Source organism: Gorilla gorilla, chromosome 2 (genome assembly GCF_029281585.2).
Source record: "Gorilla gorilla gorilla isolate KB3781 chromosome 2, NHGRI_mGorGor1-v2.1_pri, whole genome shotgun sequence".
NCBI lineage: Eukaryota > Metazoa > Chordata > Mammalia > Primates > Hominidae > Gorilla > Gorilla gorilla.
This window is the reverse complement of record NC_086017.1, coordinates 95,555,387-95,582,669: the sequence shown is the minus strand read 5'-3', so window position 1 is coordinate 95,582,669 and position 27,283 is coordinate 95,555,387. Positions and strand designations below refer to the sequence as shown.

Below are 27,283 nucleotides of genomic sequence, written 5' to 3'. Positions count from 1 at the left end.
AAAGGCAAGACATTCCTAGTTTGATTACAGGTAGAGCTCCTTGTGGATGATCTTCACAGTGTTTGATGATTTCCTTATAACTTGGAAGCATATGTACATCTTGACATTCACAAGGTCTGTCCCTAAATAATTAACAATATTTTAAATTTATCTCTGATTTAGACAACCAATGAATGATCAATTTATTTTTTTGTTGGGCTACAGTGTACAAATGCATCCCTACTTATTTTCTGTTTATTTAAAATAGATCAACAAAACTCTGTTTTATCCATGTATTCAATTTTTCCTCACTATGGACATACCTTTTTCATTATAGACCCCATATCGTTCTATACTTTACTATACTTTAATAATGTACTGCAGTAAAAAAGAAAGTAGTAAAATTGAAGATAATAAAATCAGTAAAAATGAAGTAAAAAAGAAGATAATAAAATCAGTTTCCTATATAATGAATGAGACTCACTACTATTGATAAGTTATTATTATTTTCTTTTTTTACTGAGGATTGTTGTAATTGAAGCTCCATAAAAAATTTCAGATATCAAACAATTAGATACACATTTTGGAAAAGGAATCCTTTTCCTTGCCAATGGAAATTTACATGAGTCTTCCTGTACACAGCCAAATATTTTCAGTTATCACTTTGATTGTTTAACATATACTTAAGCCCTTTATTTATATAATTATATTTTCCTGTTCAAATTGCCTTGAGTTATGTTTATTAACCAATTTTTACAAATGAAGAAAGAGATGCATAATTCATTTATCTTGCCCTAGCTTATGCACAAGTGATGACTCTGGGAATCCAAACTAGACACTCCTAACTCAAACTTCTGTGATGCAGCCTTCCTTCCTTTATCTCTGATTAGATTTGAAACAGAAATATGTTTCGCCACTTATTAACTCACCGTATATTGAAGGCTTTCTATTGCCAAGATGCTCTGCTTCAAGTGCAAGAAATAAATCAGGATGTGTGGGGATCTGCCCAAAGCCTTGTGTTACCTTCAAGTAGCTTACAGCTTGTAGGCAATATATACACACTAATGTAAATTTAATCTAGCAAATGTGTGGGGGTCTGATCAAAAGAAATATTTGTTGCTGTTTCCTCAAGTTTTCTTTTTTTTTTTTTCTTGGAAAAGTAGGCTACAAATAATGTGGTCCTGTTTCTTGGTAGCAGCTGGGCTATAAAATTACATTGTGTTTCTTTCATTTCTCATACTAAATCCCTAATCACGGTGTTACCTGTGACCTCTCTTCTCTTTCTCCAAGAATTCCTGATGCTTGGGATACAGGAGCTATCAGCCCTGTGTCTTTCTATCACTCTGTAAACCCAAATTCCTCAGATTTGTATTTCTTGATACTTTCTCCCTTCTTATTTTAGACTTGAGAGTCAGTAAATGAGTATCTTCATTGCTCCTACAACAGGGAGCAAATTCACAAGCTTCTTGATTTCTTGGTAGAACAGAACAGAGAAACAGAATGGGATCCAACAACAGTTAATATATGTGTTCTATGAACCTGTTTCTCTGGAACTACATTGTCCAGACTTGTTTATACTAATAACAATGACAATGAATTGCCATATGTAGTTTAAAAATATCAATATTTGCTACATCACAATTTGACTACAATATTAGGTTTCTGATCTTTATTTAATGGAATTACCTCTATGCTATAAAGAAATGGCAGAAATTGTCATTTATCTTACATCGACTTTCTCGGACGAACTGCATGAAGCATTTCTACAAACATGATTTAATTAACTCGCTTCAAATATAACAGAAAAAAGGTGAATTACCATCAGAAAAGGAAAAAAGAAGTTTTGAAATATTTTCAGATTATTTTCAAAGTATTGTTAATCGTTAATGTATTATTAATGTATAATTGGGCAAGGTGAATGAACAAACCAAAGGGAAGGCGAACGGGGAAGGGGACGGATAATATCGTGATGTATACTGCCTATCACCTAACAGAAAGTAAAACCTGAATGAATGAACAGAATAGTGAAGTGAGAAGAGATTAGTGGGATGAAATAGCTAAGACTTCTACAAAAATACAAAGGAAGCAAAAATAAATACTGTCTTTGACATTAGAGGGTTATTTCCCCAAACCCATAAGCATTCCCTCAGAGACCTGTGAAAATCATTTGCTAGCTAGCACGCCCCAGAAAAGCGACTGGTACCGCTCTGGACTCTCATTTCTGAGGGAGAGGGCAGAATCCCATCAGTAAGTGTGGTTCAGTGCAGCATTCATTTTCAGCTACTGAGTATCACCACCAAGAATACACAAAAAGTGCTTTCTATGTCCTTTTCGACTCTCACTGATTTTGAGGGACCTTCCGTAAATCTCTTAAATTCTCTGCCACAATTCCCTCACCCGTCAAATGTGAACGAATTCAATAAACTCACTGAATATGTAAATTAGCTACAGGGTTTTAAATTTTCTGCGGAAGATTGGTTATCTTAAATGCCCATTGTGTCTTAAATAATAATTAAGGGGCTTTAAAAATCCATTTTGCTTACTTTTGTTAATCTTTAATTACTTTTCATTTTCCAAATATTCATTTACAGAAAAGAATTGCTTTCAGGGAGAATCACATGCTTACAATCATTAAAGCAAACAAATCCTAAACAGTGCTGTTTCAGTAAACAAAGACGCAAACATAAAAGAGTGACCTAATCATCTCACTTAAATGCAAATGATATCGATAAGCGTATAGCCATAAGTAGCTGATAGCACTGAGTGTAAAAACATAGTTAGCTTAGATCTATGAAGCTTTCATACATGGATATGTAATTCTTCTGGGGAAAAAGCCTAATTCCTCAAAAAGAGGCCATTTATTCAGTTATATAATGGATTTGCCTAAAATCAAGGAAAATAATAAAAATATATTACTGTGGCACATCCAAAGCTGAGGTGAGAATGCAAACAATCACAGAAATCTGTTCTAAAATAGCTGCTTTATTCCTAGAGTTTCATTTGTGAGGAAAAGTGGATTTACACAGGCTTTCTCTAAACAATTGCGTTCATTTTTACTTTGCTGAAGACGAATTAAGAAAAGTAGATCACTGAATAATTTTATGAGTTTACATAGGAAATCAGATGGTGCATCATGTAACTTCATGGCAATACTCATTTTTGTAGGTACGTTATGTTGTACCACATTTTGTTTTATGGAATAGCATAAATTCTCACTGGAAACTGGCCATACTCAAGCTATCCTGATTATCACAGTTTAGTATACTAAGAAGCCATTCCAAAAACTTTTCCACCATGAAAAACAATACAATCCACCCCTTAATCTGCAATAATTTGGAATTAAGCTCAGTTATTACTTAAAAACATGCATGTCCAAAAATACCTAGTTCAAATTTGCCCAGGTTTACTTTCATTTTTTTAATTAATGTATTTCTTTAAATAAATTTCTTAAGACAACCAGACAAATTTGTATTACTTTCTCCTCTCTGATATAAGCTAGAGATGACTGATAAGTGTCTAATAGAAGATGAATCTATATAAACATCCAAATAGTTTCCTACAGCTATGACTCAAGTAGGAAAGTGGCAATATTTTTTCTTCCTAAAAATATAATTGCAAGAATGCATTGACGCAATGCAAATAAAGTTTCTGTATCACAGTACACGGCACAGAGTAAGTGCTTAAAACATTATTTTCCTTCTTAGTAGTTATAAAAATTCAGAATTAGCATTGTGCACATGGACTAAAATATTAATATATTTAGATATATATGTAGAAATCAACATATTTTGATCAGTTAGTGAGAAAATGTTTTCTTTACATTTGTGTTTCTTATATACTAAATAAAATAAATATTTTATATACATGACAATTTTCAATAAACAATATATAATAATCTGTATGCTACTTTTTTTAAAAGGAGACTTTTTATGAAAATCCTTGTTAATTACATATGTAAATAATTCACAGATGATATTGTTCACTTTGAGTTCTAAATGAAAGAGTTGAAGTTTACCTCTGTAACAATGTCCTTTAATCAATCATAAACAATAATAAGCATATTATGCATATGAAATTAAAATGAATTAACATACTGATATTTTATAATAGTCCCCAGGGACAATAGTACTGTTGGTAGATTTTAGTGCATCTGATTGACAAAATTAATGTTAATTGTTAATAAAAATACACATTCTGTTTTGCAACATATTTCACACTTTTTACTCAGTGAAGTGGAATCTTTTCTCATCATGCAATCTCCTTACAAATTCGGTGGGTATAAAGATAAAATAAAACCTCTACGGGATTGCTTTCTCTAACTTGTATTCATATATTTAAAATAGTACCAGGAACTTTGCCAAAGTATTCACTATTTCTTCCGAATAGAAAATCAATGTAGCTGTGGTTTTACTTTAACTCTATAACTAACTCAATGTCACTTCGGTGTTTATACTGCATTGTAGTCATTAGCTTACAGTCCAAGCTCTTCTTAGAACTTCACTTGCTAAAACATGTAAAAAGTTGATGTCGTGTTCATTAATATTATAATGAGTCAGGTAAAAATGACAAAAATGCTTCATTACACTAGCAAAATATAAGCCATACGATATTGGCTTTTTACAATGAATACGTTGGGTAAGTATTATTCCAATATAAACAAAAGAAACTAAACCACAGATCTAATTAGTGGAAGAACCAGTTTATATAATACAAATATTGATTTATGATTGCTATAACGATATAATTGAGTAAGTAATTGGCTGAGAATAAAATCCAATATGATTTTACAAAAGAAATAAGATTAAAAAGAAAAAAATTAAGCATGACTTCGAGAGAAATATATCGCTCAAGTACATATTTATTTTGTATTCTTTACTTTGTAAAGGATTATCAAATATCTATTACTGCTATAGTTGTTTAAGAAAGGCAAAAACAGGGTGCTTGTGCTACTTCCTCCCTACTGCCATCATTTCCAAACAAGGGAGAATGTGGACTTGAAATGAATTAGAGATGAAAGTAATGACAAATGTATGCTCTGCCTAAACTAGACAATTTGTGTAATGCTCTATTATACATATATTTATAATTATTTACATTATACTATATTCCATGATTAAAGGGAATTAATAAAACAAATATGACTAGTCCTGAAGTACTCTGAAAACTATAGTATAACTTTCTTTTTTCAGGAATATGGTAGGCAGAATTCTAAAATGGCCCTGGTAGCAGGCTGGAAAAATGTTCCGTGAAGACATCCAATCTTAATTCCTGAAACCTGTAAATGTTATTTTATAAGAAAAAAATCTTTGCCGAGGTGACTAAATTGAAGATCTGGAGATGAAGAGATTATCCCAGATCATCTGGGTAGGCCTTAAATGCCATTACAATGTCCTTAATGAGAGTGTGGAAGAGGGAGACCATGAAAAAAGGAGGAGGCAAAGTGACCATGTAGGCAGAGACTGAAGTGATGCGGCCATAAGCCAGGGAATGCCAGCAGCCACCAGGAGTTGGAAGGGGCAAGGAACAGATTCCTCCCTTAAAACTCCAGAGGAAGCGTGGCCCCACGAACACTAATTTTTCCCAGGTGAAACTAATTTCAGACTTCTGGCTCCCAGAACTGTGAAAGAAAACATTTTTGCTCATATAAACAATAAGATGTGGTTACCTGGCGGTGGAGAGCTGATGTAACAAATACAAATGTAGAAGTAACTTTGGGATTTGATTTAAAAAAAAAAAAAAAGCCTAGATTGTTTTAAACGAAATGTTGGTAAGAATATGAATGTTAAAGATGCTTTTGTTGAAGTCTGAGAAAGAAATGAAGAACATGTTATTGGAAACCAAAGTTGATTCTTAGTTTCAGAAAAACAGCTGAGGCTGGACGTGGTGGCCCACGCCTGTAATCCGAGCACTTTGGGAGACTGAGGTGGGAGGATCCCTAGAAGCCAAGAGTTTGAGACCAGCCTGGCTAACATGGCGAAAACCCATCTCTACTAAAAACATAAAACTTAGGCAGGTATGGTGGTGCACACCTGTAGTCTCCAGGCAGGAGAATTGCTTGAACCCGGGAGGCAGAGATCGCAGTGAGCTGAGATTGTGCCACTGCACTCCAGCCTGGACAACAGAGAGAGACTCTGTCACACACACAAAAAAAAGAAAACATAGCTGAATTGTGTCCTAGAGTCATGCATTTGTCTTTCTAAATAAGAAGAAAGTATTGAAAGAGGCCTATCACATAGGAACAAAAATGAGCACTATATTCGCCACACACTTACAGCCGTTCCCTACCCCTACAAAAAATAAATAACTTAAATCAGTGTTTGAACCAGAGGTTAAATAATAAGTAAGAAATGATATTTGTCTCCATAATTTGATTCTGCTCACTATTTGGAAATGGGGTATAAGTACTAAATAAGCTGCTTTCTAAATAATTAATCTTTTATTATTCTAGTTGTCTTCATATATTTTTAATTAAACTAATGGGGAAATATTTGGAAAGCATCTTCAATACTGTCTGCATAACTGTGCAGCTTGAAGAACAAAATAAAATCTAACAAAATTGAGTTTTAGAGTTAAGCATAGTCATGGCTGTCATCTTGTTAAAATCATGATGATATAATTCTAATGATATTGACAGCCTAAGATTCCTGAAATAATACAACTGAATCACTTAGGTTAGTACAGAGGGTATGTTTTCAGCTGAGATTAAATATATAAGTTGATATATATTCTCATTTACAATGGCACTTGGCTTAGAAATTGCCAAGGGCTATAAATCCTAGAATAAATTCAAAATAATTTCTTAGTACTTTAATAATCTGAGATCTAAAACAACAAAATAATTCATTTGAAATAGATCTAGAACTTTGATTATTAAAGCTAAACCACAAGTAATGGTAGCATCAATAATTTTTTACAGTAAGCTTTTCTTGAAGTATTTTATGTATAAAAGTGAGTAAAATTGAAATTGTGTTTTTTTTAAAGATCTAACCATCACACAATAATAATTTTATTTTTCTTGAGCTAAGAGACTAGGTTATTATAGATCCATGATTGTGATTCTATAGATTATAAGATTATTCTTTTAAGCTTAAAATAACCAGAGTGGTGTAGTTGTCTTTATACTGTATACTATATACTAATATATTGTTAGAAAATTGTGCATAAATAAAAATGACAAAGTGTTCAAAGGAACAATAGAAAACAGGTATTCTGTGATCAGTTGGAAAAATTAAGGAAGTGAAAAGGATTTGAGTAAAATATAAACTGTAAATGGTATTAAACAAATAACTTAAATTTAATTTATTAATGTACCTTTGCATTTATTCAGTTGCCAATGTCTAACCATTGAAAGAGGTAGTTCAAAGGTACAATTTTGGAAGTATGATTTTAAAAATAAATTATTTTTGTCCATTTTGAAATTATTTGCCCCAGTTGAACCTTTCTTATATCTCTTTTTATAAATAATAGACCTATAATTGGATTGTGACGTTGAGAACATGTTTCATGTCATCTCTTTTGTATCTTAAGAAGTTGGCACAGATTCTGGGGAAAAAAGGCTACACTAAATATATACTGCTTATTTAAAAGACTACTATATGAAACTAATGGTTGTATTACTAAAATCTCTGGTAATTGAAAAGATTATGATATTGAACAATTAGTTTTAAAGGAAATTATGATTTTCCTTCTATTTTTTCTATCTACCTACCTACCTGCCTACCAACTTATTTATGTTTCCTTACTATAAGAAGAAGCTTGAGACAGATAATTTATAATAAATAATTTGTGAAAGTCAATTCTGTTGTGTGGAATCTGGCATGGAGCCAATACAGAGCTTTTATCAATAAAATAATCTAACAAATGAATCTATCACTAACAATAACAGAAATATTCATAACAGCCTAAAAATATGCCAAACACTATTCTGAGTAAAAGGAGCTCACAAAAGACAATGGAACACAGGATCTGCATTAGGAGAACTTTCAACTTCATGGGCCAAATTTGACCATGAATTGATTATTCACATCACAGACTCAAACATTTGAGGACTGTGGCATGGAAACTAAAAAGATCATGAATATTATTAACATTTTCTTCTAAGTGCACATTCACTGCCCATTTGAAACTTTAAAATGCTTAATCACTTGTTATTACAGTTGTATTTGATTTCCTTTCCTTAATGAGGATGACAAGTTTGTGTAGTTTAAAAATTAAAGTTGTCACTATTGTTTAATTACACAAACACAAAGGCTAAATTGCCTTATTTAATTTTAGAATAAGGAAATATGCATTGTCGTTGCCTCATAAATCAGTAGTAATAGGAACATATTTAAATACATTTAACTTTAAGGAGGGGATGGCATATTCAGCCTGTTTCAAAGAAACACTTAGGGCCAAGCGCAGTGGCTCATGTCTGTAATCCCAGGACTTTGGGAGGCTGAGGCGGGTGGACCACGAGGTCAGGAGTTTGAGGTCTGAGACCAGCCTGGCCAACATGGTGAAGCCCTGTCTCTACTAAAGATACAAAATATATATATATATATATATATTTATTAGTGGGCGTGGTGGCACTCTCCTGTAGTCCCAGCTACTCGGGAGGCTGAGGCAGGAGAATCGCTTGAACCCGGGGGCAGAGGTTGTTGTGAGCCGAGATCATGTCACTGCAATCCAGCCTGGGCAACAGAGCCAGACTCCATATAATAAAAAAAAAAAAAAAAAAAGAAAGAAAGAAACAAAAGAAAAGAGAAACTCTTAGGTAGAAAAGAAAATCCAATGATGATGTTATCTTTGTTAACATCAAAAAAAGATGGTGTTATCTTCGAAAATCTAATGGCGATGTTATCTTTGTTAACTAATCTAAAAGGTGATGTTACATTTGTTAACTGATCTTATTCTCTTTCTCAAATTATAGCCTAAATGGGGTTACCATTATTGTTTAGAGTATTATTCTGAGTAGACTAAGGTTACAACTTTGATTTCTAGGTCAGTCACTTAACAGATGCCTATCTGATGATTACAAAAGGATTGAGTTAACAAGAAATTAAGTGAGAGGGTATAAAACAGCCTAATTACCAAGAAAATATCTAAAGACTTTTTGTACTATTTTTATAACACCATTAGTTTTACTTCTATATGCAAAAGGACAGTATATCTTTGAAAAGTCTCCATAGAAAAGAAAGACATGCTTCTCTTTCAGTGAATGTGATTAATAGAATAGGGTAATAAAGATATACTTTATCATAGTGAATTAATCATGTCTATGCTGGATGAAACCCCCTAAAACTTTGGCGGAAAAGTAAAATCATTGCTTACCAAAATAGGAAAGGATAAAATGTTGAAGAAAGAAAAGTTAATTTCAAGCTTCAAGGAAGATATTATAGGTAATGGAGGTTAAAATAAAATTGCGATTATAAAAGCAATTAAGAATGTCCCTTTAAGGAGCAATGCATGAGAGATTGTGATAGCCTCAAATTGTTCATATTTGCATAGAAAAGGTCACAAGATATCATTGGATTGTTAACACTGAATAAGAGACTTTCTCAGAAAAGGGGAATCAGATGCATATCCCATTATAGGACATCAAGGTCTTCTTAGAGTTACAGTGCATGTAATCTCTATTATGATATTATATATATTGAATGTCCTTCCTAGGACAAACACATTTTTGCTTACATTTCAAAGATATTCTCTGCCCAGTAAAACCTTGATCAGAATTCTCTAATCCTCAGGATGATCACTCTTATATTTATCCTAAATCCCTGTGAGTACTCATATAAACCATGAAACAATGTGATCAGTTACAATTATGTAGGTTTTTATTGTTTTGAGGCATATTACGAAACGTGAATAGAGAATCAAATAAACAGTAGTGTCTGTCTCAAGGTATTATTCTCATTACAACTCTTTGTGTAATGTGGCAGGTTTAAAATACAGTGATGAACATAGAAAAGCACATCATTCTGATAGTTCATATTGTTGTGTTTTCATTAATCCTCCAAGAACATTAAAAGAAAAAAATTGCTAATTGAAAAAAATGACTCTAGATGCCCTGGCACATGAAAGAATTCTGTCATTGTAAGAAGTAAGTGATTCAAAGAGTTTGTCCATTGCCATTCTTATAGAAGTTAACGATGCTTGACCCAGTCTACAGACATTTGTTTGAGCAAAGACATATACAATTGCTAATACTAATAGCTATATTCAAATAACAATAACATTCTTCTGGTAAGGGTTTATATCATAAGAGTAAGTCAAATTGTATGTTAAATATCAAGAAAGAGCATCTGCTTGGAGTACATTAAACAACAACAGATGTTGCTAAATCAAATAACTATCAATCTTAGACTCATAATGTCATTGTTGGGTATTTACATTCAAAGTAGAGCCTCAAATGGACAAGGAACATATATCATGCAGTCTAGAATGCTTACATTAAGTAAAGCATCAATTAACTGGAATCCAACTAACAGTTTATGCCAAAAAAGTTTTTTCTACTCTTTATTTAAAGGGAAATGACAAAAGCCAATAAAATAAGCTGATTTATAATATGATAAAGAATATTTTGCTGTTGAGGTTTTTATTTCTTTGGTTTACATTTTTACTTGTTTGGGTAAAAGCACGTATTCATATATTTTTCATTTTCATGTTGTTTTATTAGATCATTTACTACATAGGACCCCAGAGATGTGGCATAATGTATAATCATCAAAATAAAAGTAAATTATTATTTACTATCAAACTATTATAAATGAATGACGATGGGTCTTGATTAATTAAAATACTTTGTCCTTTTTTTCTGAGAAGGCAAAATGAGACTTTGCCTTCCCTTTCAGCATTGCAGGACTCAAGAGTACAAAATTCTAAAGCCATGTAGGTTCCTTAACTACCAATTTGAGGACTTTGTTCCAAAAAGAACTAATTTTGGTTTTGCGTCTCTAAAAATGCCTGCCTATACTGGATAGAATATGCTTCTACAAACTTGAATTCTCATGGCCTCCAACTTAAGCATGAAATAAGCAGGCTAAATTTAAAATAATTATAAGCAATCTTCTATTTTGGAAGCAGAACAAATATTTTTTAGAATATATTAATTTAGATATTACACATATCTCTAGAAAGCATTGGAACGTGTGTTTCCTCATAACTATGATTAAACTTGGCCTCTTCTCTAAGTTGTGAATGCAAAACTAGCATGTTAAAATAGAATTTGATTTAGTTCACAAAAAGCAATATTATGAATTTTACAGACAATCCATATTTTCCCTAGGGAAATGATTAATTCATTTTTTACAGAGAAGTTTATTCCTTATATGTTTTTAACTAATCTTCAGAATGATAAATAATATTTATTAATAGTCCTCAATTTTTTCTGTTGTATGTATGATCTTTACAAACTGTTCATTCTTTAAAATCAATATGTATATGAAGTATCTTTTTGTATTTGAAAATCACTTCTTTTTTATATTTTATTTTTAGATGCAATACGTGCTGCAAAAATATAAATTTGCACATTGCTAACAAAATAGTTTTGCATTTAAAATTTATTCTAATTTGCATTTCTTACTTTAAGAATAAATCCTTTAATAATATTAGCAGTTAATAAATATTTTAGAAATTCCATATAATACAGAGATTGAGTTTACTGAATTGATGTCATAACAAAACAAACACAAAAATGAATATTGGTCATTGTGGCATTACTCACAATAACAAAGACATGAAATCAACAGTCTATTGGATAAAGAAAATCTGGTGCACATACACCACGGAATACTATTTAGCCATAAAAAAGAACAAAATCATGCCCTTTGCAGCAACATTGTTGCAGCTGGAGGCCATTCTCCTAAGTGAATTAATGCAGGAGCAGAAAACTAAATATAGCCTGTTCTCACTTATAAGTGGGAGCTTGGGAGCTAAACATTGGGTACAAATGGACATAAAGATGGGAATAACAGACAATGGGGGACTACCAGAGTAGGGAGAGTGGAAGAGAAGAAAGTGCTGAAAAACTACCTATTAGCCTCTCTGCTCACTACCTGGGTGATGGGGATCAATATACTCCAAACTTCAGCATCATGCAATGCATCCATCTAACAAACCTGTACATGTACCCTGTGAATGTAATGAGAGTTGAAAAAAATTTTAAAAGAACATTGGTTTTAAAACATTTTTTTCAAAACCACATATATATTTATATATTGAACATTGCTATAAGATATAATTTCACCACTTTTTCTTGTTTTACCTTGATGCAGTCTGATTACACTGGAATGATTAATGTGCTTACCTAAAACAGAAAGAAATAAAACATGCCATTAGTTTCAAAGGGATATTATTTCGAAGTTTGCAGTGGACAAAATGAGAGATGGTGGATAACAGTCACAATTCTCATTCCAACCCCTATTTTCTTTTGCACCCCGGAGATCTTTATGATGTGACACAATCAAATGGAATGTTGTTTCCAAAAATGCATAGTCAAAAGAACCTTTATAGATGCCTTGGTGGCAAATACGTTTTTATTGAGTTGAAGACATCTATTTTTGTCAGTTCTTTCCTGCCACCAGCATACAATGTATCAAATAAAAAACATCGGTGGAACTGTATTACTTTCCAAAACAGCTTAGAAACATCCTTATTACAAATGTATTATTTCTGGTGTTACTACAGTATCATTCATACTATCCACATTTACTTTCCTGAAAAATTTTAAAAAACAGGTCTGTTTAGAATCAGGTTCAGTAACAATGCAGTGGAAATAACAAAGTATGTAAAGAATTACGCTGTTTGCAAATTACAAGCACAAGTATAGGTCTGTGGTAAGACTGGAAATGTCACATTTTACTCTTCTATCCTAGTAAATTAGAAGGTAAAGTTAAATAAATTGTTATGTTTTACAGAGCATTTATGATCCTTACAAGTGGATATTTTCCTGTGTACCCACCCATATCCAATTTGAGAAAGTAGCCAAAACCTATAGGGCATATTGGTCCCTTCCTAGGGGTGAGGTGTGCTTTTAAACCGGGGTAGTTTACATCAACTGAAGCGTGAGGGTAGGCATTCGAAAGGTCTAACGTGTGAAATATTAGTTGAGTACCTTATTGGGGTTATAAATGTTTTAAAATTACATTTAAAATTCCAATATAATTACATCTATGCACTTATGAACTGCTTACTCTTGTATAACCCTTGGAAATCTATGTTTTGTATTGGATATTGGAAACTAGAGCTTATGAACCCTCATTACATTACTTATTTTTAATGTCTACTATTTTTTGATTGCCTTGTGACCAGGAATTATATTTATCCTTTTAATACAATACCTAGCACAGTATTACATATGAAGTAGAAACTCAATTGTTTTTATAAAATAAATAAATAGATAGATGAATGAAAGACTAATTGAACTAATCACATAGGAAAGCAAAAAATCAGTAGTTAAGTGAGTATCCAATAAAATCTAGGAGAGTTGAATATTGAATACATAGGTATGTTGGTTTATTTTATTGACTGGTTATTTAACTTCGTAAAGCTCAAACAAAACAAAATTTCATTAAAATTAAAAAAATTAAAACTGAAAAAAGCAAAAGTGTTTTGTGGTTCAATAAACTGCAATGTCACATCAATAGGACATTAGAGAGCAATTTTAGGCAATTTTCAGAATGTAAAACAAATTGCTATTTACCAATAAAAATGTAATTCATTTTACATAATGTCTGTTTTGAGAAGAAGAATTTCTAATTGGAATATGCTGATTTTCCAATTAACATGGTTAAGGCAGATTTGCACATTTTACATCGGTTGCAGTTTTCTTGTGTTGTAAAATGGTAGATGTACAGGTAGCTTCCTTTGTTTCTTTTGTATTTATCTCAAAGGTACTTCTGAAGAATTCTAAAGCAGGAAAAAAAAAGATTCTTAGATACACATAGCTTCTTATAAAGGAGATTCATGAGCACCCTATAATTATTTTCTACCACAATTTTGACCAATTACTATTCCATTTTTTCTTCCTTCATGGAGTGATTTTGCTTATAAGTATTTATTTTCTTTCTTTGTTCCATTACACATATTTGAGATCATCTGGGCACTGAGCCCACATTGCTTTATTTTTTTTGTTTATTACTTGTAGACTGTCCTAGATTCTTGTGAGAGGGCAGATTCTAAATTATTATTACCATGATTATAGGAATATTGGCACTCTGTGAGATTTTAATATAAGAAGATTCTTCCATTATTTTATAATAAGCTAAATACTATATATATTTTTTGGAGTGCTACTTTAAATGGATAGAGTATTTAATTTTAATATTGCCTGACTCTCTAAACTGTGTTCAGGAAGCAGTATGATTTTAACTGTGCCAGGCTGTTTCCTAAAACCAGAAACCTATTTATATAGTGGTTTTAATTCATTTTTGATATAACTATTTATTATTGTCACACATCTCACAATGCTTTTCTGTAAAATAGGATGTTGCTAACAAACCATCACTTTTAATGTCACGCAGACCATCACTGCCCTCATGGATGGAAACCATAATTAAATTTATATTACAGACATGAGGTATAATATTTAAAAAGCTAAAAACAGTTAATGTAACTTGAATCTGTTAAACATGTCATTTAATTGTGTGTATACCTATTTTTCTGAAATGCAGTCACTGGAGAAAGCTAAATAGTATATCAATTTCCTAACCAGACCACAGTAGCCTACCAGGATATAAATTGCAATATTGTTTGGACCATGATCATGATAGTGATACCATAAGGGATTATGTTTCCAAAATGACGTGCTGGCTGGTTGTTATAGAAACCCTGTGTCAAAATAGTTCATAACAATTTCTACTTTCCCCTACTATAGTTTATTTATAACTGCCACCAACCTCCTCCTGCTACTGCCCCCAGCTTTTGGATGCTGGATATAAGCATTTAAGATTGGAAAGAACTTAGGTAAGTTTTAGTTCAGCTCTCATGTTTTAAATGTCAAATAGTAAAGTCTAGAGATTTGGTTAGCGTCCCATAGCTCTTGAACTCTAGTTCAACAGTCTTTTCAGGTTACTTTGGAGATCATCATTCCTTTTTCTTTCTTTCAAAAGCAACACATTCTTCATAAAAACATCAATTAAAATATGATTTAATATATTCACAGAATTCTTGTGACATATGCACATTTAGGGCTAAAATTTAAATATAAATATTTTGGCTTCACGTTGGACATTGATCTCCAGCCACTGTTTCTGGTAAACATGGGCGTGTACACCCTCGATACACACACACACACACACACACACACACACACACAGATATCCTTTCAGGATGAGGCTCTTCGTTTTCACTCAGAAAATTCACTCTGTTCTTTTCCCACTTTGCACTCAGGTTTTAAAATCTCTAAAGTCCTAAACTACTGGGCTTATTCATTATTAAACTTAAAACAAGACCAAAGAATTTTCCTTTATACATTTACCTGATTCCCACTGGACTTCTTTTCTCAGATAAGGAGATACTAATCTTCTAGCCAAAAGCATTTCCCATATTTTATTTTGCCCTTTGAGTTCTTTTATTCCAGAACCCATTTTTTTCACTTTAATTGAGGCTTTTACTGTCACCTTAACCCCTCTCAGGTCCAACATCCAAGTAGCTGGAAGTAGAAAAAGTGTTTGCCTTTTTAAAGTGTAGTCTCTGTTTCTGCACAAGGGTTAGCAACAAACTTGCTTATGCACAGCTAAACTGTCTGTCTCTTCACAGAATACACATTATTTAGATCATAGTATAAGACCGAGACCAGGAAACTGTTTCTACAAAGTGTCATAGTTTGCTGACTACTGGGATAGGTTATTTTGGGGGGAAAATGTCTAATAATATGTAATTCATCAAATAATAATATTGTGGTTATCAGGTGAAATAGTAGGTCATAAAAAGCCAAAGGATATAATACAGAAAACAATACGTGCTCATGGAGGCCTATTTCTGAAGCGAAATAGGAAAGTCCATGAAGGCAAGTCCAAGATTTCACCTCTTTGTACTTTCTTTCCTGATCTATATATTGAAGGCAGTTGGAATAGGTAATCTTCAAAGATCTTTCCACTGGGACACGTTGAGAAATGTAAGAAATCATTACTATTGATAAGGAGACTCACTATTGTGCCAAAATAAGCAAAAATGCATATCCAAGGCAAAATTCATCAGATATCTATAGTTTTTACAACTCAGGTAAACAGTAACTGCACTTTTAAAAAGTGCAAGAACATTTTATTTGTAATTGCATACCTAGATGCTGCCACAAGTGTAAAACTGGTTAAATTATCCCCCAGAAACAGATATGCTTATTAACTTTCTTTGACACATTTTGAGAGCATGAGAAAATATTGATATGTAAAAATCCTTAAATATAATATTGCTGAGGAGCACAAAAGTTTAAATTCTTCTTTCTTTCACTCTCTCATTTAAACACCATGGAGGGCCCTAGAGTTATGAAGACAAATATGTTAACTAAGATTATATTCCTTGAAGAAATGATTGCTTAATGGAGGAGCTAAACTTGCAAAGTGACAGATCATATGGATTTCAAATAATGTTTGGATATAAATAATGTTTCATAACAAAGATATAATGTATTTTTTTGTTGTCGTTTAAAAAGGCCGGGCACGGTGGCTCACGCCTGTAATTCCAGCACTTTGGGAGGCTGAGGCAGGCGGATCACTTGAGATCAGGAGTTTAAGACCAGCCTGACCAACATGGTGAAACCCCATGTCTACTAAAATTACAAAAAACTAGCCAGGCATGGTGGTGCATGCCTATAGCCCCAGTTACTTGGGAGGCTGAGACAGGAGAATCGTTTGAACATGGGAGGGAGGTGGAGGTTGCAGTGAGCCGAGATCGCACCACTGCACTCCAGCCTGGGTGACACAGCAAGACTGTGTCTCAAAAAAAAAAAAAAAAAAAAATACACTGGGTGACAGGGCAAAAACCTTTCTTAAAATAATAAGTACATATGGATTCTTTTTCACAGAAATAACTTTACAAATATTATATATCTGCATAGCTGAATTTAAATACAAACTTGGAAATACATTCTCCGGGTTACCTTCATACATTTATTTTACTATCATAATTAATGTTTTTCATACTTAAAAACCTTGTTTTAGATAAATTATTCCGTAGCATAGTGCTTTAAAGTAAATAATTTAAGTGTTAGAATATTTATTTTTGGGACTATAACATTTAAAATGTTGGGCAAAACACTGTATTTTTGGTAGTTAATTCTATAATGATAATTTTACTTTTAATAAAAGAGAGGAATTGTAGTGCAAAAATTATTGAAATTACCATGACAGTATTTCATCTTTCATGAAGTATATATCAGTTAAAAAGAATTAACATGAATCCAAAAACACAAAGGCCAAACCGACTGAGGAGTAAATAGCAGAAGCCATGGGGTATGGTGTGTGCCTGTAGTCCTAGCTTTTTGGGAGGCTAAGGCAGGAGGATCTACTTGAGCTCAGGAGTTGGAGTCCAGCCTGGGCAACATAGTGATATCCCGGCTCTTAAAAAAAAAAAAATCAGAAGACTTTTGTGTAATTAAAATACAAACTCTGAAATTATTTCATTTTAAATTTATGCTCTGTTCATTTTACATTTCAACACATGCTGCTGAATTTTAACATGTTATTGAAAACTATCAGGAATAAGGCTGGAAAGTTAATGTTGCATGTCCTGGTCCAATTCATACATTCTAAATAGATGTCAAGCTTATACACATCACTGGGGCTGGTCAAACGTGTTTATAACATTTAGATCTTCTCTGACTTTGACTTTCCACTGACTTTGAGAGTTACAAGCTAAAGAGCAGCTAAATTAAGCAGAACAAAACAAACAACACAAAGTGAAAAAGAACACTGAAGTCCAAATCTACTTGTTTACTTTATATATGCTGCCCTTATCTCCACAATTTAACTACCTGATGCACAAAACAATAGGCACCAAATAATGATGATGAAAATAACGCAGGGGAAATAGTTTACTCCTCTGTACACCCTGGTGCTGATAGTAGAAATTACAGTAGTATTATAATGCAAGTTTTAATTGTCTTTTGCCTTATCAAACAAAAGGATCAGATTTGACTATTCTAAAAAAGAAGGACTGTAAGAATTGTGGACTTGTCAGATAAAGGAAAACTTGACCTATAGCAAAAAAAATTAAAGATGAAATTATGAATTTAACGTACCAAAAAAACCCCAAAACAATAACCGAAAGCAAAAATACCAAACATGTTTCATTGCTGTTTGACTAGAGCTAACATATGTTTAATTCAAAGAAGATGGAAAATCAATTACTGCATTCTTAATGTTTCCAATATTTACAACACTCTTGATCAATTAATTGTCCTACTTGTCTTTATGATACTCCTGTCATTGACTGGTACACAGATAAAAATTTGTATAATCATAGAATGTAATATATCTCTAACATATGATGGCTACTTTATGACAAAGGTTCTGTGACTTAGTTGCATACCCTAACTGCCTGGAGAGATCTAAATCAAAAGCAAAACACATTAATGTTATCCCACACCAAGTGTTTGGGATTTAATTGGTATAATCAGAGACATTCTTCTGTATGTTTCAAAACCTCCACAGGTGGTTCTGATGAACAGCACAGAGGAGAACTTTACCTAAGGTCTCAAATGTGGGCTCAGTTTATTTGCTGTTACTGTGTTAATCAATGATTCCCCTCCTAGATTTTCAGTTTTTGGCTACACCCCAGAGAAAAGAAATGCACTGTGTAATGTGATCCTGTGAGCACATTTGTATATATGAATATACGCATATAAACTGAACTGAAACACAAGTTACATAAAACAATAACCTTTCTTACACTTGTGATATTGAGAGGTGGCAGCGTGCTGGCAGTCCTCAGAGCCCTCGCTCGCTCTGGGCGCCTCCTCTGCCTGGGCTCCCACTTTGGTGGCACTTGAGGAGCCCTTCAGCCCGCCGCTGCACTGTGAGAGCCCCTTTCTGGGCTGGCCAAGGCCGGAGCCGGCTCCCTCAGCTTGCAGGGAGGTGTGGAGGGAGAGGCACCAGCGGGAACTGGGGCTGCGCGCGGCGCTTCCGGGCCAGCTGGAGTTCCGGGTGGGCGTGGGCTTGGCGGGCCCCGCACTCGAAGCAGCCGGCCGGCCGGCCCCGGGCAATGGGGGGCTTAGCACCCGCGCCAGCGGCTGCGGAGGGTGTACTGGGTCCCCCAGCAGTGCCAGCCCACCGGCGCTGCGCTCTATTTCTCGCCAGGCCTTAGCTGCCTTCCCGCGGGGCAGGGCTCGGGACCTGCAGCCCGCCATGCCTGAGCCTCCCACCCCCTCCGTGGGCTCCTGTGCGGCCCGAGCCTCCCCGATGAGCGCCGCCCCCTGCTCCACGGAGCCCAGTCCCATCGACCACCCAAGGGCTGAGGAGTGCGGGCGCACAGCGCGGGACTGGCAGGCAGCTCCACCTGCAGCCCCGGTGAGGTATCTACTGGGTGAAGCCAGCTGGGCTCCTGAGTCTGGTGGGGACATGGAGAAGCTTGGTGTCTAGCTCAGGGATTGTAAACACACCAATCAGCGCCCTGTCAAAACAGACCACTGGGCTCTACCAATCAGCAGGATGTGGTGGGGCCAGATAAGAGAATAAAAGCAGGCTGCCCGAGCCAGCGGTGACAACCCGCTCAGGTCTCCTTCCGCAGCGTGGAAGCTTTGTTCTTTCGCTCTTTGCAATAAATCTTGCCACTGCTCACTCTTTGGGTCCACACTGCCTTTATGAGCTGTAACACCGCGAAGGTCTGCAGCTTCACTCCTGAAGCCAGCGAGACCACGAGCCCACCGGGAGGAAGGAACAACTCCAGACGCGCCGCCTTAAGAGCTATAACACTCACCGCGAAGGTCTGCAACTTCACTCCTGAGCCAGCAAGACCACGAATCCACCAGAAGGAAGAAAGTCCGAACACATCTGAACATCAGAAGGAACAAACTCCGGACACGCCGCCTTTAAGAACTGTAACGCTCACCGCGAGGGTCAGCGGCTTCATTCTTTAAGTCAGTAAGACCAAGAACCCACCAAGTCCGGACACAATATTTTCTATTCTCTATGTTTGATTTTTGTCATAAACATCTGAACTGTTAAGGTAATTCACTAATGGATCACAATCTGCACTTCGAAAATTACTGGACATTTCTTATTCACACGTAATACATTCTGCCTCAACACAGTGCACTCTAAGAAAATTAATGAAATGCAGAAAAGACTATAGGTTTGTAAAATTCACTCAGCACAGTCATTCATTGTGTTGCTTAGGTACATAATATTTCAAAAACTGAGCTTCACTGAGCATCTGTATTGACCACTTTGAAGTGATAGTTTTATAGCTGGATCTTCCTACATCATGTACTATCTGAACACATCACACTAGTTTTGATCGTTTGGTCTCATTAACTCCAATTATCCAAATTGGTACATAGAGAAATATATAATATGGTGTTGACAGTTCATAAGTATTTGACTATTAATGTGTTGTCTATAAAATACTCAACCTACTCAGGAAACACAATTCTTCAAAGAAATAATAAAAGAATGATCCAGCATGATCTAGATTGTGTTACATTCAAATAAAGAAAAATAATGCAAAACAATGCAACCTAACCTACCATTAAATTTCTAAGTAATGACCAAAATCCTTAGCTTTATACATGCATTATTTAAAATTATGAAACCCAGGAGACTTATTTACAATTCATCCTTAAATAGTGGAATAAAAATCAATATAACTGTTTTGTCAATGCATTTGACTTCCTGAGCATATTTTCCAACAGAAGCATGCTTATGCAAATCCAGAAATGAAATGATAAAAATTCAGAAATCAAAATAACTATTTCTTTAAATAAACTTGTTGAGAATTTTTTTACTCAGTAAACATTTTTAACATCCACTGAGTTTTCTTAATTCCACTATTTTTCTGAATTGTCATTTCTTCATATAAAAATATTTCAATAAGTAAAACTTTATTTTAGGAGTATATGTAAGTATGTGTGGCTACCATTTCAACTAAAACTTAGGGTGGGAACCTATCTGAGGATCTTTTTAAAGCTGGATACCTTATAGAACTTGTAAAATAAAAATCTTTTTTTCTTTTACAATCTTTTACAATTTTTCTTTTACAATCTTTTAAAAAGGGATCTATATCACTTAAATAAATCCTCAAAAAAAAAAAGGTTATATCATGAGGGAATAGAAGAAACACTTTCTGTTGACATAAACAGTAATTGATAAGGTTTTCTTGAATACTTTTATAGAAATGCTGATGTATTACACTTAAGTTTACTAGTTAGCTCTCATTTCCTTTCAACTTTTGCCTCTGGATAAGCTCAACTATTCCCAGGAAGAAACAGTGATCAAGTACATTTGTCATGCGAGCAACTATAATAAGGTAATTCATCATAGTCTGTCAGAGTTTTATTCTAGAAAGACTGCTACATTTTTATTCTTACTTAAAAATCTGCTGTCACTCCTGTTGAAAATTTGGTAGATATTTTGGACATGTTTAAAAGCCCTTCCAAACTGATAGTGGCAGATAATTAAGTTATCGGCTATCAAAGATTCTTTTTCTCTTTTTCTTTTTTTTTTGACAATATATATGACACTATGAACCCTTCTAGCTAGTTTAATCTGACCTGTTCACAGAGCATGATCCCTCATTCCCTTTCCTTTTTCCTCCTTAAGAGTAGCCAACGACCAAAGTAATTCACAATGACAAATGAAGCCTTTCTCAAGAGTCTAATTGAGCAATTTTGTTTTCGTTTGTAAGACCTGAAATCTACAGCATTCTGAACTCCATTCACCGAAGTGGCAAGAAATAGTGGTCAGAAGGAAACTAGGTGGATTAAGGGGTTTCTAGAAAACAAGTAAATAAACTCTACCTAGGTGTGACATCTTATATCTCAGTAATATTTCAGTTCATCTACTCGATTACTTACTCCGTGTGTCCTTTACTTTAAGCCATGTTTAATGAAGTTTCATTGTGATGTGCACTTTATTGAATCCTAAAGACTCAGTCACTACTCTCTCATTCTTTTGTAATACTTCCTGCATTTTTTCAGTGTTTAAATTCATGCTTTCTTAGAAGAAGAATTATATTAGTCTTTTCTCTAGCCAATTGTGTGATATCCTTTTGTACTACCTTAGAGATAGGCTGTGTTTGGCTTAAGGATAAGAAAGGAGATATCATAAATGTTTTAATTGGCTTTTCGAAAAATTTACATTATTCTCATACAATGTACATTTTATACATTAACTGATTATCGAACCCAAGAGCTTGTTCTCATTGGTAGCAACCACTGGCAAAGTATTAAACGAAGATATACATATGTGTGCATATTCAAATATATATGTGTGTATATATACATGTATGTAATGTTTTAATGACTGCTAAATACAAAAGAATATGAATGTAAATACATATTGAAGTATAAATTATGATATAAATATATTATTATTCTCTTCTAGTAATTTGAATTTAAGTTGTCTGCTGTCATATATTTTCAAGCTAACTGGTAATAATATTTTTAAAAATTCATACAATGTTAGGTATCTTACAATTCTTTATTCTCTCATTCCAAAATATTTATTGAGTACCTGCTGTGTTGATAATACTATTTCATCTCAAGGAAAGCTTGGTAAATTCCTGTGAAAAATGTTATTTTTCCTAACTTAACAAAGGATGAAAGCATAGGTGAAAATGGTTTACTCTGCATCAGGTAGGCATTTACACAAAATCTAAGACTTAAGTGTCATTCTGCTCAATCTTTTCTCTAATATTTAAGGAGAAGATACTTAAAACTTTTAAAGTCATTGACATTTAATACCGATCTTTCAAGTAAAATAGATGTTACATTATCCTAATCACCACATTTTAATAAATTATTTTATTTGCTTTGACCAAATCATTAAAGGCTTGATATAAAGATGTGCTAATAAGTAAAACTGAATTGAAATCATTATATGGGTACTTCAGATTTTTGGTTGGTAATTTGAAAACAACTGGTGACATTCGTTTATATTTTAATACATTTAAATGTAATGGTTTTAATAATTTCTGTGGATATTTGATAGTATATTTGGCTATGTTTTCACATATATTCCCAGAAATTGAATGAGGGAAATGCCCATTGTTGGCTTTGATAGTCGAGAGCTTAATTGCAAAACTCCCTTTGAAAATCCAGACCTTGAGAAATTTCAGTGACTGCATGGCAAACATAATCTCAACAATAGGAAGTGTTCACATCAAGTAAAAAGTAGCAGGCTGGGCGCAGTGGCTTACACCTGTAATCCCAGAACTTTGGGAGGCCGAGGCAAGCGGATCACGAGGTCAGGAGATCGAGACCATCCTGGCTAACACGGGGAAACCTCATCTCCACTAAAAATACAAAAAATCAGCCAGGCATAGTAGCGGGCACCTGTAGTCCTAGCTACTTGGGAGACTGAGGCAGGAGAATGACGTGAACCCGGGAGAGGGAGCTTGCAGTGAGCCGAGATCATGCCACTGCACTCCAGCCTGGGCAACAGAGCGACACTCTGTCTCAAAAAAAAAAAAAAAATTCCACCTATGAAAAAATATATCAGAAATGAAGTTTATTTCATCAAAACCAATAAGCCATCAATTATAAGACACACCATTATTTTATGTATTACTAAGAGATGAAACTTTACCAATTAAAGTATAATATATCATTTATAATCAAACATTCCAATTTCGGAGATGGAAACTTGCAAACATATGCATCTTTAAACTTATTAACTAGAGCATTTTTACCATTTTTTATAGAAAATAAACTATGATTCCTGAAAAAAATATATATTCTGCTTTTTTACTGCCTAAAAAACCAAAAAGTTTAAAGAAGCGCTGGATAAATAATGCAATTTTGTTCACTAAACCTTTCACAGAATGTTAGGAAAAACTGAACTGAAAAGCATATAAAGGTAAAATAGTTTCTTTTGGCAATACACAAATAAATGCTCTCCCTAATATTATTATTTTGGGACTCTATTCACAACTGTAATTACTGAGTAATAAATTAAAAGTTGAATCAATAGGCCAAGACTTTCTATCGTAACATTTGTAAAACATATCAGTAATTGTAGAACTAAGCAGCACTCTACTCATTCTTTCAATATTTTGAAAACTTGAAATCTATCTGGTTTTCTGAAAAATCTTATCAGTTTTCCACATAAGGTTTAATTCATGTGACGTCTATTTTGGAAACCCAGGGAAGGAATTCTTAGACATCAGGAAAAGCAGCCTAATTTTGCTCCTTGCTAGGAAAATCTGTAAAATAATTAAATCTTAAAACAGCCTAAGGTTGCTCCATCAATAATGTCCCCGCTACCATAACATTAGGAAAGAAAATAGAAACACCTTTCTTTTCCCAACTGTGTCTTAAAAAGGTACATGAACCCAAATCAAAGGAACACATTCATCTGTATAAGAAGTATTAAAATGAAATACTTAAAATATATAAAATTTTAGAATTAAATTACTACTTGATAGATTATTTAATAATACATTAATATTAATTTACATAATATAAATTAATTATAATCATAAATATATTTAAGCTAAAATTAATGTCATTTGTCACACACACACAACAGTGGCCGATAATTGCCAATGAGAATGTCAGAGTTTATAATTGAGACAATTTGAGTGTCAAAATAGTAGATCTACCAAGGGAACTTTAGAGCAGCTTAACCAGTAGGAGATCTTTAAATACCTGACATCTTTACTACAAACCAAAAGTCACGATGACTGAAAAACGAAACATTGTCAGAATGTAAAATTCACTAAAGAAAAATTCAGATTTCCTGTGAGAATTTTCCCTCATTAATTGTTATTATTTTTGACTCTGTCAATCATACTGTGTCCTTGAAGAACATCAGTATGCTTTGTTGTTTCATTGTAATTGTTGTTGTTAGGAGTCCTGATTACAGTCAAAAAAACACTATTGCGGGTACTTTGAAATTATTAATAGAATTTCTGCTCAATATACATATATCAAAGCTATTGCTATTGAAACAACATTTTGAAATAAATAAAATCCTGGCTCCCTGAATATAATATACATGAAAACACTTCAGGTTTTTAACATGGAAAACATTATGCAAATGTCAATTCTTAATGTTATTTATTCACATACTGAACTCTCAATAAAGTCATGAAGTTGACCTTCTGAGTAAAAGTATGTATTGTACACAGTTAATTCCCTTTATTCAGAGTACTTTTGTATTACAAAGTCACCATAAACACTGAATTAGTAAATACAAAGCCATTGCTCATTGGGAAAATGCAGAGTTAAATTCCCGTGAACCTCGGGTCACAGTATTTCTCTCAGCTTATCAATACATAAGCTTATTTTATGCATGTTTCCATTTAAATCCATTTTATTTAATACATATTTCTTACACTAATTATATGCAGTATTAATTTATAATAAATCACTAGATGTAAAGGGTCTTACATTTTCCTGACTTTGAGTAACATGATCAGACATTGGTTTTCAACCTCACAGCAGTGTTATCCAGTAAGTTTTTAAAAATTAGATGCAATCTCGAGTTCACAAATTTAGCAGTTTTTCTACCTTTACCGTAGTTTCATCATTCACTATAGATGTTACTTTGGTACTTTCCAGAGTGACCCGATATACAAATCATGAATTTCCCCTTGCCCACATTATTGATTCATTAACATTGAACTTAGGACCAACAGCACTATAGTTCATGCCTGAAGGGAGCTTATCTAACAGTTGTTGTTGTTATTTTCTGTGAAAGGGACATCACAACCTTCTTTCAAGTAGGAACACCAGACAGCACTTCAGCACAATGCTTGGGGCACAGTTTTAACAGTGAAATAACCTACAAAAAAGCCCAGAAAATACAAAAAAAAAAAAAAAAAAAAAAAAAAAACTTGGCAATAAACAGACCATGAAAAGGAAATGTTTTTGCAGTATGAGAGGTGAAACAAATGGCAGAATGTCACCTTCTTTGACCTTGGCTGGGAACATGTGCTGCTGGGCCCCAAATTTTTTGCCACTGTGTGTTATGTCCATTACTATGAAAATGCCTCAGGTGTTAATATTGAGGTACAGATAAATTTTAGTGAGTAGGCAATTTCACAAATACAGAATCTACAGATAATGAGGATGGACTGTGTATATGTATATATATTTATATATATAAAAACACACACACAAATACATATAGATACATAATAGATATATAGATAAATGGATAGATAGATAGACAGATAGATAGCTTTAGAAAAGATGACATTTGAAGGCCAATTATGTTGGCTACTCTACATCTGTCCCACAACCCCATGACCTTCCTCCTGGTTACGCTTTAAGAAAAATAAAGGATTTAATTCAAAATATAATAGATTTTTAGGAGATACTGCTTGTTCTTTCATAAAACATACTGCTGTAAGTTTTAAAGATGATTTTCTAATTTAATAAATCACCATAAACATGAGAATTACAAAACAATTAAAATTTCACAAGTTTTTTAAACAATCTATTTTGTTTTTGTAATGTCTTCCAAAATTAAATACATTCTTTAAAATACTCTTTTATATTCATCTTTTTCATCAAATAAAAGTTCATTTTTTCAATATATAGATATAACATTTTATAATTTTTTAGAACTTTCCCTTCTTTCTGCTACTGCAAGAGGCCAATTTCAAATGTAATGACGCCTATAGGCTTAAAGTAAAGAAATGGAGAAAGATCTGTCACTCAAATGGAAAAGAAAGAAGAGTGAGGGTCAGTATTCTTGTATCAGATAAAAGAATGGGAGAAAATACACACATATATGTACCTGAGAAGGGACTAATATTCAGAATCTATAAGAAACTTAAACAAATCAACAAGAAAAAAAACTAGCAACCCCATTAAAAAGTGGCAAAATCCTTGAGCAGACACTTCTCAAAAGAAGACATACTCATGCCTGTAATCCCAGCACTTCGGAGGCCCAGACAGGCAGATCGAAGTCAGGAGATCGAGACCATCCTGGCCAACATGGTGAAATCCCTGTCTCTACTAAAAATACAAAAATTAGCTGGGCATGACGGCACATGCCTGTAATCCCAGCTACTTGGGAGGCTGAGGCAGGAGAATCCCTTGAGCCCGGGCATTGGAGGTTGCAGTGAGCTGAGATGGCGCCATTGCACTCCAGCCTGGCAACAGAGCAAGACTCCATCTAAAAAATTAAAAAATAAATAAATAAAGACATACAAGTGGTCA

At 33.7% G+C, this 27,283-nt stretch overlaps 1 protein-coding gene across 6 annotated transcripts in view; it reads right to left on the bottom strand.

Moving 5' to 3' along the window:
* The window catches only part of CADM2 (cell adhesion molecule 2), a 1,108,555-nt gene that overhangs the window by 547,868 nt on the left and 533,404 nt on the right, over positions 1–27,283 (bottom strand). For 2 of the 6 annotated variants that reach the window (XM_055383166.2, XM_055383167.2), the window contains exons 1-2: positions 18,847–22,964; positions 12,224–12,265 (exon numbers count right to left, since the gene is read on the bottom strand). The exons of the other annotated variants lie outside the window; for them this stretch is intronic. In XM_055383166.2, the coding sequence (XP_055239141.1) occupies positions 12,224–12,265; positions 18,847–19,516 (712 nt within the window). In that variant the 5' untranslated portion in view covers positions 19,517–22,964. Of the gene's footprint in view, positions 1–12,223; positions 12,266–18,846; positions 22,965–27,283 lie in introns of those variants that run through there. 6 annotated transcript variants of the gene reach the window in all.